This window comes from Meleagris gallopavo, chromosome 2 (assembly GCF_905368555.1).
Source record: "Meleagris gallopavo chromosome 2, MGAL_WU_HG_1.1, whole genome shotgun sequence".
Lineage (NCBI taxonomy): Eukaryota > Metazoa > Chordata > Aves > Galliformes > Phasianidae > Meleagris > Meleagris gallopavo.
In genome coordinates, this window is record NC_139405.1 from 65,783,063 (window position 1) to 65,802,648 (window position 19,586).

Sequence of the window (19,586 nt, forward strand, 5' to 3'; positions counted from 1 at the left end):
GTAGTTCAGTTCCAGCATAATACAGAGGCTGAAATAGGTATGAAATTATTATTTTTTAACCATATTAAGAATAGAACAGAATTGTTCAGTTCAAACTGATCTACAAAGATCATTGAGTACAACAGTCTGACCGCTTCAGGACAAATCAAAACCTCCAGCATGATACTGAGGGCATTGTCCTAAAGTCTCTTGAGCACTGACAGGCATTGGGGCATCACCTATCAGGGCAGCCTGTTCCAGTGTTTGACCATCCTCGTGGCAAAGAAATGTATCCCAATGCCCATCTGACCCTCCTCTGCTGCAGCTTTGTGCCATTCCCATCCTGCCATTGGAACCAGGGAGCAGAGCCAGATACCTCTCTCTGCTTCCCCTCCTCAGAGAGCCGTAGGGAGCAGTGAGGTCCCCTTTCAGCCTTCTTTCCTCCTGCCTGGATATCCCAACGTACTCAGTCTCTCCTCACAAGGTATGCCCACCAGGCATGTTCACACTAACGAACAGTTTGTGTGCCACACATAAAAAAAATGCATAACAACCTTTACACTGAAAGCACACGTTTAAACTCAACATGAATGAGAATGGGCCTGTAGGAAGGCCTAGCAGAGATTGGCAAAATGTGCTTGTGGTCTAAAAAGTGATGAAGAGAGGAAAACAGAATGGATGAACACAGAGGTAGTTTTGATATGTGAAACATTAAAAGCAACAACGACCCATGGCTTGACAAAACTACTGATAGAAACGTAAGATGGAGTTAAAGTGTGCAGCACAGAAGGCTCAGGGTGGTATCAGTAAAACCTCTACTATTATACTCATGAAGAAAACCCTGCAAGTTTGTAGATTTTAAAAACATGAAAAAAAAAAGTACAGAAATATGGCAGACAAGTGCATCATGAAAGACCTCAAAGCAATTTTGACTCAGATCAAAAGATCTGACTAGATCTCTGGTTTCAAGGTGTTTCCTGTAGATATCTGACCTGTGCATCCCCCGACAACTTTCAGGGAGTCTGAAAGATAGGAGAAGCAAGCTTGCATTACAAATAACCTCCTCGGTTCAGGGGTAAAATGACAGCTTGCAGATCCATTGTGAAGAAAAAATAGAGAACCACCAAACCAGTCTAAGACTTGACGTTTGCCGTGGCATGTTATATGGCTGAACTACAGCATTCTGTATTAAAAAGACAGGCATCTGATTGCTAAGTGCTGGTACCATAGAGACATTTTTGATAAAGAAGCTCAAGTCAGCTTGATCTGTCAGAGATCTGAAAAGTGCATTCAGTATGCTCTACTGTTTTCCATGGGCTGCAGAGCAGTGACTTGATTATGGTTATAGAATTTTTGAATTTGTATCAAACACGTGAAGAAAGGGCAGATCATTCTCAACAGATTGCTCACTGCAAAGAGAAGCTGCAATCTTTAAACCCAATCTGGAAAATATTTCCAGTGCTTGTGCCAATAATACATTCCCAAGTTTCTGGAATGAAGTGAACCTTAGTAAGATGGGTAGATTTTATCTACTTTAAACAGGTTACTGGCACTGTCACAGAATCCCAGAATGGCCAGGGTTGGAAGAATCATGAATCTCAAACCCCCCTGCCACATGCAGGGCCACCGACCTCCACATTTAATACTAGACCAGGATGCCCAGGGCCCCATCCAACCTGGCCTTGAACACCTCCAGGGACGGAGCATTCTGTGAAGAATCAAAAGCACTCTGTGATTAAATAGTTGGGGAAAGACAATGATTAAAGAAAAATAAGCAATCTGGAATGAGACAAAAACTTAGATTTAAGATACGTCCTCAAGCAAAAGGTATAGCACAGAAATTTGAAAACTGAGATAAGAGGGACAGTAATAAGCACAGGATCCTACTTAAACTGGGCCCGGAGAATCAGAAGACCTGAGCATGCATAGAAAATAGCAGAAGCTAAAACATAATAAATAATGAAATCTGAACATCTTGCTCTAAGTTCAGAATTTAGAATTCAGAATTGGTAGAACAATATTGCCATAATTGTACAGAATGTACTCTCAAGCATGTAAAAATAAGACTGTCCCAACAGCAGGGAAAAAACATGCTGCATGTTGAAGACAGGTTAAAACCAATTAAAATTAACAATTTAATAGTGCTAACAAGCATTAGAGAATCCTTTGGACTGAAATTCCAGGCTTAGGTAGTGGCAAGTAAAATTGCCAGGATACCGTCACTGCTCAGCCAGAAAAGACAATAATCATGAGATGGTAACAAAGGTGCTAGGCAAAGAACCACAGTAAAAATAAAAAAAATTATTACTAAAATATCTCTGGCAGCTCTGGCACAGTATTTGACTGCGCAGTTACATTAAGATGGGCTGAAAACAACATTCTTACATGACATACCTGCCCCCGAAGCAGTCGTTTTAGAGATTCACAAGAAAATAAGGTAACTGAGCAGTGTGGGAAGATTGTTTTTAGGACATTTTTACTAAGGATACATATTTTAAAAGTGACTACAATATAGAATAAATCAACATTTTTGAAGAAGCAAAGAAAGCCATAAAAACATTTACTACAATGATCTTAAACTCAAACCAGGAGAGCTATACAAAACAGAGAAGATGTTAAAAAGAAACAGAAAGTAAGCCCCAAAGGATAGGGCACGTTCTAAACGCAGAGACATTTCAAAGACAGTGTGTTGGAGAAAAAGAACTACTGCCTGCCAGCTATTAAAAGACTTAAAAGAGATGAGAGGAAAGTGAGCACAACTGAACAGCACGTAAAAAGAAACTATTAGAAAGTGTTCTTCAGTGAGCTGAAGTTGCATCCAAATATGTGAAAAACCAAGAACCAAACTCTAGTAGCTTTATATGGAAGATCCTGGGGAGACTCTTGTGCTAGAACCTTTCTTTACGGGTAACATGACAGAGTATTACCTCAGACTGAAATGTCAGGAGACTAAAGAGTCAGATGAGTGGTAAGACCCAGGACCAGATGGCGTTCACCCAAGAGATCTAAAGCCAAATCCCAGCATAAAAATTCTCACCTAAACCTGACTCAATACACTTCCCTCTAGACCAGGTTGCTCACAGCCCCAGCCAGCCTGGCCTTGAATGCTTCCAAGGGGGGACATCCACAACATCACTGGGCAACCTGTTCCAGTGTCTCACCACCCTCACAGTAAATGATTGATATCTTTATGAAACTGAATTAAATTGGTTACAGGGTACCTCAAAGACACTTTGAAAACACCCCACATCTTTACATGGTCAACTGATCAGCAAAAAAGAACACAGATACACTACTTGTTTGCCTCTTTCTCTTGTTCCTCTTTAGGTATCCACTGCTGCCTTCTTGTCTAAGAGGATCTTGACTGAGATTCATTCTGGCCCTTTTCAGCTACAGCATGGACATTCTGATCTATGCAAGCATCAGACGGATAAAGCACTTACAACTGGAAATATTTACTGCAGAAGTACATGGGAAAGACTGCCGAAACATACCTGGGCTTTGTCTGTGACTAATATAGAGGTTTCCCACACATTACCTTTCAAGATGATATGTAAAGCTACATATAAAAAACAAACAAACAAGCCCCCTTCCTTAAAATAGTAAGAAAAGACAACAACAAATTCCCATACAAAGATGCAGACACTGCAGCATTGAGCCGTTTTAGATACATGATCTCATTTATCAGCTTCTCTGTCATGTACCGCAGTTGTTCTTCATTTACGGGTGTTGATAACCAGCATGCTAGCCATTGCAGATTTAAGGCCTCCTGCCTTAGCACAGTGTCATCAAGCAGCCTAACAGAGTCCAGGGCTCTCAAGATCTCCAGCTTTCAACTGAGAAATTTACTTTCTGTTCTAGCAATATGCTAAGATTTAGTCATTACAAATACAAATGAATTAGATTCATGCCCAGCAACTATACTCGTGTTTCTGTACTTGTCTTTTTCAAGAAGATATTTATGACCTCCTTTTGAAATGGAAAAGAGAATGTCAATGTTTTTAAAAGACAACTTTTTGACAACTTAAACAAATACTATTTTTAAATAGCTCACAAAAAAACCTTCTAGTGACTCAAGAAAACACGATCATTTGCTGCACATTCTAGTTTGAACTTTAGCTTCTCAAGGCTAGTTCTTGCAATTTAAGCTATCTCAGCCTTTTCAGAGCTCTATTTTCACTGTACTGAGATCATTATCTGCTGAACATTTCTAGAAAGCTAATATGATAGTTGCACACTTGCCAGTGTTATCAGTCTTAAAAATATTTTTATACTCATGTAACAAAGCCTCTAAAGCAGTTGCTGTGCACTATATAAATATAAATCAACAGCAAGAGCTTTGGGCAGTTTTATTAGTTCCACTCTCTTCCAAACTAAACTTTGCAATGCTTGCCCCCCAAAAAAACAACCAACTAAACAACATATCCAACAGACCATTTTTCCAATATGCATTTAAAGCACACACAAAATGCAAACTCACACAGTGCAATGTTTAATTTCAGTGACCAAAGACCAACCTGCTCAGAACCTGAGTAAGCTCCTACCTGCACTGCCTGCCAACTTCTAACATCAAAATTGCTGTAAAGTAACTTAAATTTATGCTACAGAAGGAGACATCCATTTCTTAATATCTTCATTTTGCTTACATTCTACATCCTAACAACTGAGAAGTACTTATTAGCTAACATTGTGTAAATATATAAATATAAAACGAAATAAAAATATTTTATATTCAGCATTTACAGGATTATCTCTAATAAAATTCAAATACAAAGAGAAACTGAGTATATTATAGTCTCTGACTTTAGGTAATTTTTTTCTTCTAAGTTTAGGTATAGTACATGGCTCCCACTGACGCTAGCAATAAAGGAAGGAGTTTTTCAGACATGAGTCTGCAGGGAATACTCTTCAGAGTACAAATACAAATAAAAAAGGAAACCACAAGGTATTTTGTGCCCCCAAGTTGACTTTTGTGACACTATAATCTACACAGCAAGCATCAGAACTTGCTTAGTAGACTGAATTTGAAGAATACAAAGTCAGACTTCACCTGAAAACAAACATTTATATTTGCAAGACAAGCATTTGCAGTCAAGTTTAAAGAAAAACAGGAATAAAAGCTTATAACGTAACAAAGAAGAAAATTAATCACAGTTATATGTCAATACATGGTGGTTTCATTCCTTCAAACGTGACCAAAATAATGCTTACAATACATACTATTCAGTATTTTCCTTGTAAGAAAATACATTTTTCATACAATCCATAAAAAACCTATTCATTTGATACCCAAACTCCTCCAATACTCAATCTTTCATTTTTCAAATGCAACAGATTACAGGTGAAAAGATTCTTCAAGATGAGAAAGCAGCAACTGTGACCATCCACATGGAGACACATCTTTGCTCATGTCTGTGCTAGAAACACTCCAGCAAATGCACTCTCACTTAGTCCAATTCCCATTCATCCAACTTGCATCTACAACAAGCAACCAGTGAAGATCTAAAAACTTAATATGGCTTTCTTTGTGCTTTGTGAGAAACTACCTTTAGTTAGAATCGCATGAAGAAATCTATTTGCATAAAAGATCTTCAATTGTTTCTCACATTGAAAACATGGAATTTTGATTTGTTTTCTCTACACAGATAAAGCTAACAAAGGGATTCATTAAGAGCATTCCTGTAGAAGATTGTGCACTTGATTACAGTTTCAAAAGGAATTACAAAATGAGATCACCCAAGTAAATACTATGATCCACAGCAATAGGGATTCTCTTTCATAGACTTTTCCCCATACGGATTCCACTGTTAAGGACTTACCATAGGTGACAAATGTCCTTCGTTGTTGCTCAAACATGAAATCATTGATGTGAGCTGGCTCTGCATAACCAGAAAGCATATTTCTAGGTGCAGCCATTTGCTGAGTCCTAAATGGGTTTTCTGGTCCAAACTACACCAACAACATTAAAAGAAGTAAATCAGAGTTACTAATTTGTTATTTTTATGCATGTGTTTTTTGGAAAGAAAAGCAAACAAAAACAACAACAAAACAGAAACACAAAAAATGGGGATGAAAAATAATTTTGTCTTTCAAAAAAGGTAACAATAAACCTCTTCAGCTTTCTGTTTCTTTCTATTTCTTTAAGTCCACTGAATCAGTCTTAGATCACTATCACAGCCTGAACAGCCTATTTTATGATTGAACTTTCTAGCCTATATTACCACTACAGAAGACAAATCAGTATCAGGTACTTGACACAAAAAATTTCTATTCATTATGTGGTCAGTTCAAGCACATTCAGAACACAAAACTACAGTGTGCTGTTCCTTACAAGGAACAAGTCCTATAAAAACTCTTGTAGCTCATACAGAAATTACACTTCACATTTTCATGCATGTAAAAAGCAACTAGTGACTTGCTGTATTACTCTAGAATAAACACTTATGAAACTCTGCCTTGCTTTTTTCTTGCAAGATGACAAATGCTAAAGGCTTCCTGAACATACCACGGACAAGCAGAAGTATTGAAACCATGAATGCAAACACATACAATACACAGACTAATATTAAACTACATTTAAATGTAAGCACTGTGCTTGTCAATCACGTTCACAGCCACCTGAGACTGTTCCACATTAGGCTTCTCTAACACACAAGATAAGACTGTAGTAATTTTAAATCAGTATTTTTTCCTCACATACCTTATGGATTTGAAATGACCTGCTGCAAAATGCTACCTTGTTATGAAAGGATCAGTTTATATGGTTCCACAAAATGTTTTCTAAACGTAAAGTACAAACGATGCAGAAATTTCAGATTGAAGCAGGGTCATCTTAGCATGAATAATTCAAGGAACAGACAGGCTTTTATCTACCTGGAATGCTAGCCTCTGATCTCACAACAGGCAAACTGTACAAAGAAGTTAAATAGTGCAAAAAAGTTAGTTAAATGCTTGAACAGCTATTTTTATCCATCGGATAGCCTGTCAGTTATAAAATAGAAAGTGGTTCACATAGCACTAGGATATACAACTTAAGCCTAAAGTGGTCTCCCACCCTATACATTAGAAAATCTTAACTTGCTGAAACAACACTGGATGCAAATAGTTATACTGGAAGTAACTAAGATTTTGATTTCAAACCTTGTAAACAATATATCTGCTAGATTTACAACAATTTATTTTGCTAAGTAGCGTGATAAGTAAATAGGAAAAATGTGAAAATGGTAAGAGACTACTTCAATGCTATTTGTTTTACTCAATGTTTTTTATAATGTTTTCCAAGCATCAACTTTAAATGTTCATAGTTCTCATCCTGATAATCATTGTTTCTTAGAACAGTTATCCGCAGAATACTAAAATTCAAGCATTAAAATTAGCACCTATGTACCATAGCCTATCTATGTATAATCTTTTTACATTTGCCCAAACTAGATTCCTAACTAGAGCAGGCATTCAAAGAAAATGTCTTATTTGATTTCCACATGAGAATTACAGAGCCTCTAAGTGAAATACATTTCTGCTGTAAATATCAGCATTGCTTCTTACCTCAGGTGCAAACATGGTCTCATAAGTAGGATTGTACTGAACTTCCTTAATAGCAGGATCAAGATGGACTCCTGTTTCCACATCTTCCTGAAATAAAACAGACATACAAGAACATCATTTTGCATATTCAGATTTTTAAATGTGTATTACTCCATTTCAGATCAAATTAACACTGGACTTCAGGCAGACGCTTTTAGTGCTAAGAAGGAGAAACACTGTTCGGCCACAGTTGCTATTTAAAAAAAGAAAAAGAAAAATTGCAAAAGAACACTTTCATAAATTTTGTAATGTCTATTAGTATATTATTTCCTTAAAAGAATGAAAAAAGAAAAAGAAAACGATTTTATGCATATACTTTAAAGACAATAGCAAGATTGGAAGTAAGCTTTCTTTTCCCCAGGGTGTTTGAAAGCCAGACCTTCTAAAGAAGGGTCAGGCAAAATGGTCACCAATTTGATATCAAAGTGTGAAAGCTAGATTTCTACAAAAGGAAAATAGCAGAAGTCACAAGTAACTGCTTTGAGAAGTAGCTGGAAAAACAGAATCAGAGCAAACATACATATAACAAAGTTTTAGATAATTCAATGACCTCTCATCCCCACGTTTTTACCAAAAGGTACAAATGTAATCCAGTTTCAGTTTTAAAACATGTCTCCAAGCCTGCTGAGACAACAATTTAACTTGACAGATGAAGAAAGAGGGGCTAACCAGAAGCATAACTTCTCTAACAACTCAAAGGGAAAAACTCAGAAGTGCACACACAGCTGAAGTAGAAGACAAGAGATAAAATGGGAAAGCAAAGTCTGATTAGGTGGCAGCACTCAAAAAGACTTGGCTTCAAAGAGTTCTACAAAGGCTCATTTACTTTGAGCCTAAATTGATGCTGCTTTCCCTCATCCCCCAATTAAGGGCTAAATTACACAAAGGAGAATGTTATTCTGGGGCATTGCTACGAACATTGCTTCCTGCATCTTTATTCCAGAATAAAGGCATTTATAATGTGCACAATATTCCTAACGATTATCCTGAAGGTTGCCTGGCATCAGTATTTCATCAGTGCTTAGCTACAACAGGATCCAAACGTGTCTGCAAGTCACAGCTTCACCCTTACCACATACCAATTATTTTTAGAGGCAGGTCCAGCCATTGTGCTGCTCCCACTGGAGCCATAGCACTGCCCCCTCTCTGCCTCACCTGATTTCTGTTGTCTCACAAACTTCCTGATTCACTGGGTCTATATAACAGCAACTCCTGCCACATTCACAGCCCTGACATTCAAACGTGGTGAACTTACCCAGAAACAGCACAGCGGGCCTAATCCAGTCATTCAGCAACATGACAGACAACCCCTCCGCACTCAGCTGGAATAGGAGCATTTCAAAACCATTTCCCAACCTACAGTACCTACACACTTATTTCCTTGCACAGTTCTACAGCCCGAGCATGTTTTGCTCTACCAGGTAGTCTTCAGGTCTTATCCACCAGTCTTATTTGAAGAAATGAATAACCTTGATAATATGGCAAAATGAATCCGGCCAACTGTCAGTGACATTTAAACAGTTACTAGGGTTCTAGAAATTAAGGCATAGTTGTTTTTTTTTTTTCTTCCCCCGCTCTTTTAGAAAGTCAAAGAAATCCAGTTTTGCAAAAATGCCAAGAATTGTTCCATTCTGCTATTTTTCCTCCTCCTTTCTCTATGTTCAGTCCTATTACATGCCGTTTGGTAAATGAGAAAAGAAACAGATTGTGCCTTGAAAGCTGATCCTCTGCTGGATGATTATAGCAATTCTGGTTCTCCCTCACTGCTGGTGGAACAGCGCTGAGTCATTTGGAAGCTGCACAATATGTTCACGTCGAGACCACCACAGGCATATCCCTTCTGCCTGAAAACCACTGAGCCTTGAAAGCAAAGCATGTGTCAGAGTTATCAGAGCTATGCTCACCAGTTTCTGTACTTTTGAGCACCGAATGATGATTTGCAACTGTGCTGCCGGAGGAAATCAGTTGTCTTTTTTTGTGATGCCATCTCCCTTTAAGTTATATGACAATCTGAACATGTCCCAAGCTCCCAGCTTCACCTGCTCAATATTTTAATATTTAAAATATTTTAAGCAATGGATACCCACAGAGTAATATACAACGTATTCCGAAATGTTAGCCTAATTGAGGCAAAATTATTCGTTCTTTAGTGAAGGTATGATAAATGTCAGCCTGAATAACACTATGGGACAGTCAGGTAACAAGCACTGAACATGTGTAGTGTCAAGACCCACCATCATTCACTTAGACCACCAATCATTTCACAAAGAGGCAAGCAATCTGCACTGGGGGTGTTCTTTCTATGGAAGCAAAGAATGCAACAGAAACAAGAAGCCCCATCCTCTGCAGATGGCAAAGATCACAAGGCACACATGCATACCTTATTTTAGCTGAACTCGCCTTTCTGATACTGAGGAAGTGGGAAGTTTTAGGAGTTATATTTTATTGAATATGACTTTTTGAAAGATATAACCCAATGTAAACTCCAGGTTTCCATGTTCTCTCTGCGTACCTTAGTGCAGGTAACAAAAGCTCAGCTCTGTGCAGTGGCAATGTTGGGCAATGTGTACCACGTAAGACACACGTGTTCCTGGAAAGGGTCCAAAACATAATATCAAGAACTATCAAAGGAATAAGAAAATACGACCAACATGATTTGGCCAAAAAAAATAAAATAAAATTCAGATTATAGAACTTAACAGAAGCAAGTACAGCAAAACAGTGAGATTGCAGTTCGTTAATCTACTGAAGTTTGGTGAATACAACTTAAATGAGTGTGTGTCCAGATGACAGAGGTATCGCCCTTGATACAAGGCAAAAATGGAACAGATGACATCAGTGAAGCATTTAGGGCATTCTCTCTCTCCTTGTCTCTTATAACACGACTGCTACTTTTGCAACATCAGGTTGATCTATAGCTCAGATGTTATTTGGTTAGGTATATAAAAATGCTTTGATTCTTAAAGGCTTTCCCCTTTTACCTGTTCTCTGTTGTGTTTCATCCCACAAAACCACATTGCACGCTGTCAGAGGAAGGGCACTCAGAGCTGAACTCTGGAACATCAGCATTTCCTAAGGAATCTACCTGGAGGCATACAGAAGCTAAGCAGAGACAAGCAAGTGCTTCATTGCAGCTCCCCAGAGATCACAGACTGTCTAGCTGCTGCCAAGGTGTCCTCTCTAAATCCTACCATAAAGATCCTCTGGCCACTTTAAAGTCAGCAGAGATAAGAGCATGGGAAATACAAGGGATTTTAAAGCGTAAGTATAGTAAACCAGATTAGATTTCCTTTTTATGGGCTCCTTGCACATGCCAGTCCTTCTTTGGGAAAAATATACCTGAGTGCCATAAAAAAAACCCCATTACAATCTATGAAAGACACTTGATTTGTAAAATGCAAGATAGTTCGATAATAATAATAACAAAAAAAAATCTGAAAAATGCATGTTAAAAGTTTCTTTTATAGGCTTGCAAGACAAAAATATCCTTGATTTAAACGCAGATCAAATTCCTGAAGAATCTATTAAAGAAAAATCCTAAATAAAAGCAACAAACTACAGTATGGATGCAGCTAATTTTGTTCCTTTGTAATAAGATAATGTTGCTTAGTACAACTCACAATTCTTTTAATCCACAACATTAAGTTTCAGCCAAATGTTATAATCCTCATTGTGCTAGCACGTGGCTGCCTTCAAGTTTAATGAGAGTTGTCAATGTACTTAAGAAGCAGAATTTGACAAATTTCAACCATTTGTCTAAACATGATGCTTAATAGAAGCAAAAGTCATAGCTTCCAAGCAAGAAGTTGTGATATATAAGTGGGTTGTCTTTTCTGTTGGACATTTTAGACAACAAACCTCACGTTTCCTTCTCTCCAACTAAATTCACTGCTAATTATCCAAATAGCTAAAATGTACAGTCCACACTGCACAGAATTTAATTAGCTTAATTACTTTTTAAAATTAAAATGCACTAAATGAAGGCCCCATACCATGAGTTGCACAGGCTTAAGCAGTTTGTTACTTACCCATTCTTACATAAATCTCTTGGCCTGTCAGGTAAACAGTGTGCCCTCTTCCCATACATTTTTAGATTTATTACCAAGAGATGAATGACATTTACAGTAAGGCACCAACATGAAAATTTGGTTCTTACCACCTCTTAGTGTGTGTGAATGAGTAAAATGACTTGAAAATAATAAAATTAGACTGGCAAGAAAAGCAACGTCAAATGGTTTTGTTAAGCCATGCTAAATATCCTGCACCTTGCATTCTGTACAATATATTTTGTGACAACAAATAGAAAAGAAAACAACAACAAAAACATTAAAGAAGTTAAAGAAGTTAAAAGAAGTCAAAGTGTCCCTAACAGATCACCCCACAAGTCATTAAACTTCATTATTGCTGTCCTACGGTCACACAGTGACTGTGTGCCTTTCCTCCCCACAATTGGGCAAGAAATAGATGTTAAAGAACATTAAAAAATGTGAATGAAGTCTACTTTTTTCCCTTGAAGTTATATTTTTCTGGACACCTGCATACTGGTACCAGTTCCAACAGAAAAAAAAATAGACCTGAGACTACTAACCCCTTCTTAAATTAAATAGAGAACTTCCGTTTTCTGCAGTGGCTCAGCCCAGTTGATTTCAACTTGCTGAGCATTCTTCTCCTAAAAACAGGGAATGAGACACTGTAGATAAATAAGGAACTGTTCCCATCCAAGTCTCATCCTGAGCTGATGCAGATCAGACAACGAATAAATATTCTCTCCCAAAGCAACAGTTGTAACTGCAGCACTTCATGTAAAACTGATTTCTTCACAGGATGTGCAACTTCCTACATTTCCTTCAGCATTTTTAATTCCCTAATTCACAAGTTTGCAAGCAATCATAAGATGAATTTTTTTTTTTTGTATCAACAGAAGCTGGTGTTGAAGACCAAGTAACTGAGTCTCTGTGTTTGACTGCTTCACACAACATTCTTAATTTACCCCCCTCAAAAAAGCCAACACATAGACACCATACTTAGCCAGCCTCTGGATACCTAACAGCAGGTGGGCTCCAGATCATCAGACTTCCACGAGGCAAACATATTCTGTTTTCCTCTTCAGTCTGTTAGTTGTAATAGCTTCAGAAGTCCCGTTCATAGAACTGGTTGCTTTAAGAACCTTGCTTGTCATACCAAGAGGGTGGTTCACAAGAGGTACTGCACGAAGGTGGTACCTGCTTCTTATCGAAACTGCACTGAATCTCACCACGAAACTGGTTAAAGAAAAAACATTCATAAAAATCCCTCAAGCAACGCAACAGGATGGTGTCTGCTCAGCCAGTGCAGTCACTGTGGAGTCACTTTGTGCAACTCTGCTCCCACTACAAGTGCAGGGACCTGCCATATCTCACACACAAAGTGAGAAATGGACCTTTTCCTTTGCAAGAAATGCAACTGCCAGCAAGGAGCTGACAAGAGCAGCACATATGTCAACAATCCAACAAACTGACACAAGGCCTTGTGGAATTCACAGCACCCACAGGATTTCTCCTTGAAAGAAACACCATTCTTTTGACAGAATGGGGAAGTGGTGAATCTCCACTCGCTTGCTGCAGGAGCTGAGGGTACCACATTACATATGTCCTGTTACCATGTGCTGTCCATTGGGGTGACTGCAGCTGCAGAGAAGACAGCTCCAAGCCCTGGCTAATGGCACCTGTGCTCCCTTTTGTTCATAAAACAGCTTTTGTCAACAACACTGTCATGCTTACTCAAAAAAACACCATCAGAGATCAGATAAGAAAATATCTTGACTTATTTATCCATGCTCTCCACAAAAGAAAGCAGCAGCCCTACAGTAACTCAGCACCTCCAGGAAAGCAAGAACAGGGCAGGTACAGAGGATACTTTTTCCGCACCGTCCCAGTCTCCAACTATTTGCAGTGCAGAAGACTCAGTGAACTCGACGCAATCTATGTATTTACTAACACCTCTTCCTTCATCAAATCTCCTCCAAGCACTTGTCCAGACTCTACTTATGATAACGTAAACTTCTGGCACAGGCAATATTCCTTGGCATTGGATTAGCCCTACTACATGCCACTTGAAGAGCTGCACCCATTTGTTTTAAAACTAGCTCCTACCAGTTAGCTTAGAGTTCCTATACTGGAAGAGACAATGAATACTCAATCCCCTCTGCCATCAAAGATTTCGTAGGTCTCAATCACACTTTTCACTTCAGTCATCTTCTTCTCAGTTTTGGCCTGCTCCCTAACCCCTCACAAAGCAGCAATAACTTTGCTCAACCATGCTGTTCTTCTATAGTGCCATTTTTCAGATGAGTTCCCAGTGAGGAGCTGCAGGCTGCCATGAGGCTTCCTCTCAGCCGACTCTGTTCTGGGCTGAGCAAACCAAGGGTCTTCAGTCCCTTCCTATGCAGATCTTCCACCATCTTCACAGCACTCCTCTGGACAGTCTCTAATACTTTCATGTCCTTCTACATCCTTCTGTGTTCTCTTTATGTCCCATCAGGTGCCCAAACCTGCACACCTTAGGGCTATTTGATAAACATGGTTAAGTAACACCAAAGAAAAAAAAAAAGCAAAACCAAAAATACTGTCATTGATTGAGCTAACCATTATGCCTTGCTAAGAGGATGAAGAACCCATTCGTCTTTAACGTTCAAGTCTGAAGTCTGTGCAAGTTAAGACATAATTCTCAACGAGGAACAGGTACAACAATTAGGATCAGCGTGAGGAATCTGGATACTTAGAACTGACATTCTCAGTAGCCAGAACTGCACTCGTGTGTGGCTGCCATTCACATTATGTGACTAACCCTTCAGCCTCCCCTCTTATCACCATCTCTTCTTACGCATTTCCAGTCCTTTGTGTACTGCCTATCCGTGCACTCAGGAGTACTTGACCCTTATTCGCGTCAAAACAGCACTTGCACAAGTAAAGTGATACTCATGAACTGTAACTCTGCTTTCTCCCTCACTCGCTGTTTTTCTCAAACTATACTCAGAGACGACTGTCACCTGCACTCGAAACAGTGCTTCTTTACCGCCTAGAGCTTTCTAACCCTAGAACAATTAGACAAAAAAGCCGGACGGAGTGACGGGCAACCTTTCACCGCCACACACACAGACGGCAGCAATACCCCGCCACCACCCCGCCCCCTGCCCCAGACCCCAAACGTGGGCTCAGCTCCCGCCCGCTCCCGTACCTTCACCGCCACTTCCGGGGCCGCGTCCACGGGCAGAGCCGGGGGCGCTGCGGGCGGCGGTCGGAGGTGCAGCACAGCGTCACGGCTGGCGAGCACGACGGCGCGCTGCGGACCGCCATCGGCTTCGGGCTCCGAGTCGGGCTCCGAGTCGGAGCCGCCGTAGGAGGCGAGCGCGGCGATGGCCGCCGACATCTTGGCGCGGGGGTGACGGGGACGGGCGGGTCCTGGCAGCTACGTGGCTCTCGTCGTGGGTCTTACCCAGAGAGCGGGTCGGGCGGAGTAACGTGATAAACGGTATCTCAATAAAACTCTAAGTACGTTTTATAGTATAAAGTACGGTACTTTATGGGATATACAGGTGCCTGGGGGGGTGTTTCGTCTCTCTCTTGTGCTATCTGTTCTTAATCTTCCAGGACCGCCGGGCGGGACTACAGTACCCAGCATGCAGCGCGGCCCAGCCCGGCGGCCTGGGCGGAGGGTGGGTGCTGTGCAACGGCTCGAGACAGGGGGACGGGGATTTCGCCACTGCCGCTCTCTATGGGCGGCCTGCTGCTTATTCTCTCCTACACCGGAGCAGCCCGCAAGTCACCGCGCCGCCAAGCTTACAGCGAACCGTCCCCGTCTCCCTCGAAGGGGGGGGACGAGCCGCTGCCGCCGTCGCCAGGGGACAGCCGCGGGCCCGGGATGCCCCGCCCCCCGCCCGTGATTGGCCGTCAGCAGCCGGCTTCTGATACGTCACGATGGACGGCACCGCCTACCTCGGCTGTTGTGGAGGGGGGGGGCGGCGACAGGCCGGGCCGGACCGTACCACCTGTCGCCCGTGGGGGGAGGGGGTGGCAGCGCGGTGGGCTCGCCTCCCTGGCGCGGCGCGGACGGGGGCGGCGGCGCGTGGAGCAGCCCGAGCGGCGGGCGGGGGCGGCTCGCTCCGGCCGCCGGGTAAACAGCCCTGCCTCCCGCCTGCCGCCCGCCCCGGCTCAGGCTCCTCCTCCCGCACGCGCTGCCCCGTGCCTATTGTGAAGGCTTCGGGTCGCTCCGCACCCCCGCTGCCTCCCTCGCGGCGGCGGCGGGCCGGGGGCCCTTCCTCACGCCCACCTCTCCTCAGCGGTGGTGCGCGCGCGCGGAATGGCCGCGGCCGTTTGAAGTCGGCGGTGCCCGGCGGGGGCGTCGCGCGGGAGCAGCCGGTAAGCGCCGCGCGGGCGGTGGGGGCGCGCCCGCCGCCAGGTGCTGCTCCGCCGCCCGGTGCGGGCGGTGACGTCAGCGCGGGCAGGTGCGGGGAGCGGGGGTCCGGGCGGCCGCATGCCCGGGTGCTGCCAGCGCCGCGCCCCTCGCGGCCCCCGCGGGCAGAGGGAGGGGGCGGCCGGGGGCTCCGTCGCGTTGGCTCCGGGCTCTGCGGCCGCGCTGCGGGGTTCGGGGCTGGAGCGGCTCCGGGCTGACATCCGGCTGCGGCGGCGCTCCGAGCTGCTTTGCTGCCCGCTCTGAAACAAGTGCTGTGCGTGCGCGATGGAACTTGGCCGCTTTTAGCAATTTAGATGGAAGAGATGTAAGGGGCGAAGAGAAAAGGCGGCTGGCGTTCCGCCGCCGTGCCTCGCTCCGGTGTTCGCCGTGCGTTAGGAGCGCGGCCGTGCCTCCTCTTTGTATGCTGCTGTGGGGCTGCAGGTGAAGCCCCGCGTTTCCAACGCCGAGCCCGTTCCTTTGTTTGCGGCCGTGAGGGCTGAAGCGGGCTGCCGCGAACTGCGAGCCGCTGTCCGCTCGCACCTATCGATGGGGCTGACGGATGTGCAAATGAAACCGCGCGGCACGCCGTGCCCGTCGCTCAGCGCCGGCAGAAGTGGATCCTCCAACACCGCCGGTTTGTCGGTGCCATCATTAACCGATTCCATATGAGCGCATTCCTTTTTCCTTGGCGTGCAGATGCCGGGTACTGCCTGAAGTTGGAACGTGCGCCTCCGAGTGCTTCGGGGCCGATCTGCGATGCTCTTATCTGCAGAACTGCGTTGAAAATGCCTAATTCTGCTCTGTTGTCCTCAATCTGAATGTGCAGCTGATGGGGCCGTGGTAGTTTTGCTTAAGCACGTTGAGCTATGTTGTGTCCCAACATCCCCGATCGCACACCGGTAGTATTTAATCATCTCAGATTCTGGATGTTTTCATTGTAAAGCCTGTGAGAATCACCGGTTGGTTTAAATTAGTTGCCTTTCTGGTACCATCAGGGCAGTAAGCACACAAGCACTTTGCTGAATAAAGTTTCTATTTGCTTACATTGTAGAGAAGATTAATTTTCAGCTAGCAATTGGATACGACATCTCATTTTTGAATATGAAATGCTGACCTGATTATGCTTTAATTACAGAAAAAGTAAGTGTAGAAGGATATAGAAGGATAAGATATGTGGCTCCTCTTAAAACCTAGCTTTGTTGAAAAAGCTGAATTGCCACTTGTTATTTCTGTCTAGATGCTGTGTTAAGCCTTAGTGATTGCTAACTGGATGTTTTGGATTCAAGAAGGGATCGATCAGTATCAAATGAAGAGTGATAAGTGATACGGTTTATGAGAACAAGTCTCCCTGATTACTGTATGCTGCAAGTGTGTTCTATTTTAATCACCTTCTCAAAACCATACTATGTTTTGGGCTGGAAGAGGATGCTGCTGGTTCTGAATGAAGGCAACCTGCAGTGGTGGGTGGAAGATCTGGGATATCTGGCTGTTCTTCCATTTCACTCTTTCCACCTCTGTTTTTCCCTGTGGTCGCTTTGCCTCTCTTAGTCTGATTTCTCCAAAGAGAGATGGAAATGCCCCACTTTCTGCAGCATTCTTGCTTTTGGAACGAGCCGTTTGACACCTGGTGCTGACTGCTTGTGGCGGTGAATGCTACACCAAGTGCTACCAAGCCTTCCTTGTTTCCCAGGTGAAAGAGAGAAGTATTCTAAAATAGTTCCTTCAGCAGTAGAAATAGGGCTTCTTTCTCTCTTTTAAATCACATGCATGTTTGTAAGCTCTGATGTTTTGTTGTTTTTTTTTTTTTTTTCCTTGTTTAAAACATTCATAGTCTTGTGCTTTTGGGGGATCATGCAATGTCTAATAAGGTCTTAACACATACTGCGGCTTTTCCCTCAGTCAGGACATCTAGATTTCACAAAGTCAGTGTCTTCTTAAGCAGTTATCTTTGAAATTTCCTACCCTTCTGTCAGAGCTGTTTGAATTCAGCCAGCCTTTTTCCGAGCTATTTGGAAACACATGGGGGACCCCCAGCCTTCCCCAATGCGTTCTGCATAAAACTAATTTCCTTAAAAAGCTGGGCTAAGGTGTACTGAATCTTACCTCAGTATTTCACGGTTTTTCTTCACGTTAGTTCTTCATTCTTTACAGTAGGTAACAAAATCTGTTTCTGTATGTTTTAACGCTTTGTCCTACTTCTTTCCCCTTTCCAAGCATTTTCCTAGCTTTTTTTTCCACCCTGGCTGTGCTTTATCTCATACCCTGTGTTTTCTGCTGGCTTTTTTTTTTTCCCCCACAGAAGATGCTGCATATAATCCTGCTTGTTCTAGTTTTTCTATAATTTTTTTTAGCACTCTTAAACTGCTGTCAGCCCACTTGCACATACAAGTCACTTCTCATCCACCAAGATTCGTAAGTCTGCAGTTTAGAGGAAAAAAGAACCAACAGCATTCCAGATACTTATCAGACAGAGGACTGAACTAGAATATGAGGCTCCATTGTCTAAGGGAAATACAATTTGAAAGAAAACAATTTTTTTTTTTTTCTCTTCCCATGCTCTTTAGCTGCTGTAAAGAGGTATCGTGATGGACATCTTATCAGGTTCATGTTGCTGGCTTCTGTTTTGAGCTTCCTCTAACCTGCTGGTATGTCTGAGGCATCTTAATGAACTCTAATTTTACTGCTAGGAGGGTAGGGCGTCTTTTATTACTCATGCTTTGCTTTTTCTGTCACCTTGGAGTCTCTGACTGCTGCAAGGGTGGTAATACTTCTTTTCCACTTCTCAGTTTTCTGGACTATGTCCCGGATTCTCAAAGATACCAAGGCGCCAGATTGCAATAGGAGTTGTGTGTTCCAGTACATCTGTGAATCAGCCTCTAAAGTTTTTGGGGAGGAATCCTGAGGTCATCTGACACAGATTACAAGCTCTACATTTCGTATTTACGAGACTTGGTTTCAAAGAAAAAAAAGATGCAGGATAGGACTGGAGAAAGGAATGGCTTGGACTGTTGTGATTATTTCAAACGTCTTTGCAAACAATTTTTTTTTTGCTTTGAGGAGCCTTTTCTGTGGAGGTTGGAAGCATGCTGTGTAACCTCTTCATGCTACTCAAGTGCTTCCACTGCGCTGTGACCCACATCTTGTAACACCAGCTGAACAATGAACATCTTGGAGAGGCAACAAGATATTAATTATAGACTTGCAGGAAAATAAACTAATTAGCATCATTAGAAACTCTCGTATCTTTGGTATTGGATTCCTTAATCCCCTGAAATGATTTTAAATCAGTTAAAATGCAAAATATCATCGAAAGTGTGCACATTTCTAAAAATGTGTTTATTAATGTAGGTGCTTGGGGGTGGAAGCTGAATTAAATGTTAGCTTGCTTAGGATATTGTCTCTTTCTGGTAATTTTTTATACCAGATAACTGGTATAAAATAGCAGTAAAAGTTACATATTTAACAAAATACTTAATAGCAGAAATAATGGATGGTTTTCAATGAGTTTATATCTGACCATTGATTGACTTTTTAGTTAAAAGCAGTGGCTGTGACATGAATTTTAGTCTTCAGACAACGAACTCCACAAAGGA

The 19,586-nt window shown here is 42.2% G+C and overlaps 3 protein-coding genes across 6 annotated transcripts in view; 2 read left to right on the forward strand and 1 right to left on the reverse strand.

Moving 5' to 3' along the window:
- The window catches only part of METTL24 (methyltransferase like 24), a 76,633-nt gene extending 71,951 nt beyond the window's left edge, over positions 1-4,682 (forward strand). Inside the window, exon 5 of the mRNA XM_085217488.1 lies at positions 3,307-4,682. Within this exon, the coding sequence (XP_085073614.1) occupies positions 3,307-3,582 (276 nt within the window). The 3' untranslated portion in view covers positions 3,583-4,682. The remainder of the gene's footprint in view (positions 1-3,306) is intronic.
- The window catches only part of CDC40 (cell division cycle 40), a 35,443-nt gene extending 20,431 nt beyond the window's left edge, over positions 1-15,012 (reverse strand). The window contains exons 1-3 of the mRNA XM_085217480.1: positions 14,779-15,012; positions 7,525-7,611; positions 5,799-5,928 (exon numbers count right to left, since the gene is read on the reverse strand). Of these exons, the coding sequence (XP_085073606.1) occupies positions 5,799-5,928; positions 7,525-7,611; positions 14,779-14,970 (409 nt within the window). The 5' untranslated portion in view covers positions 14,971-15,012. The remainder of the gene's footprint in view (positions 1-5,798; positions 5,929-7,524; positions 7,612-14,778) is intronic.
- Positions 15,013-15,219: 207 nt separating this feature from the next.
- Positions 15,220-19,586, forward strand: part of WASF1 (WASP family member 1) — a 79,176-nt gene continuing 74,809 nt past the window's right edge. Inside the window, exons 1-2 of one of the 4 annotated variants that reach the window (XM_085217483.1) lie at positions 16,047-17,683; positions 18,558-18,638. The gene's annotated coding sequence lies outside the window, so the exon portion shown is untranslated. Of the gene's footprint in view, positions 15,960-16,046; positions 18,639-19,586 lie in introns of those variants that run through there. The other 3 variants (XM_085217486.1, XM_085217481.1, XM_085217482.1) reach the window with 3 other exon arrangements.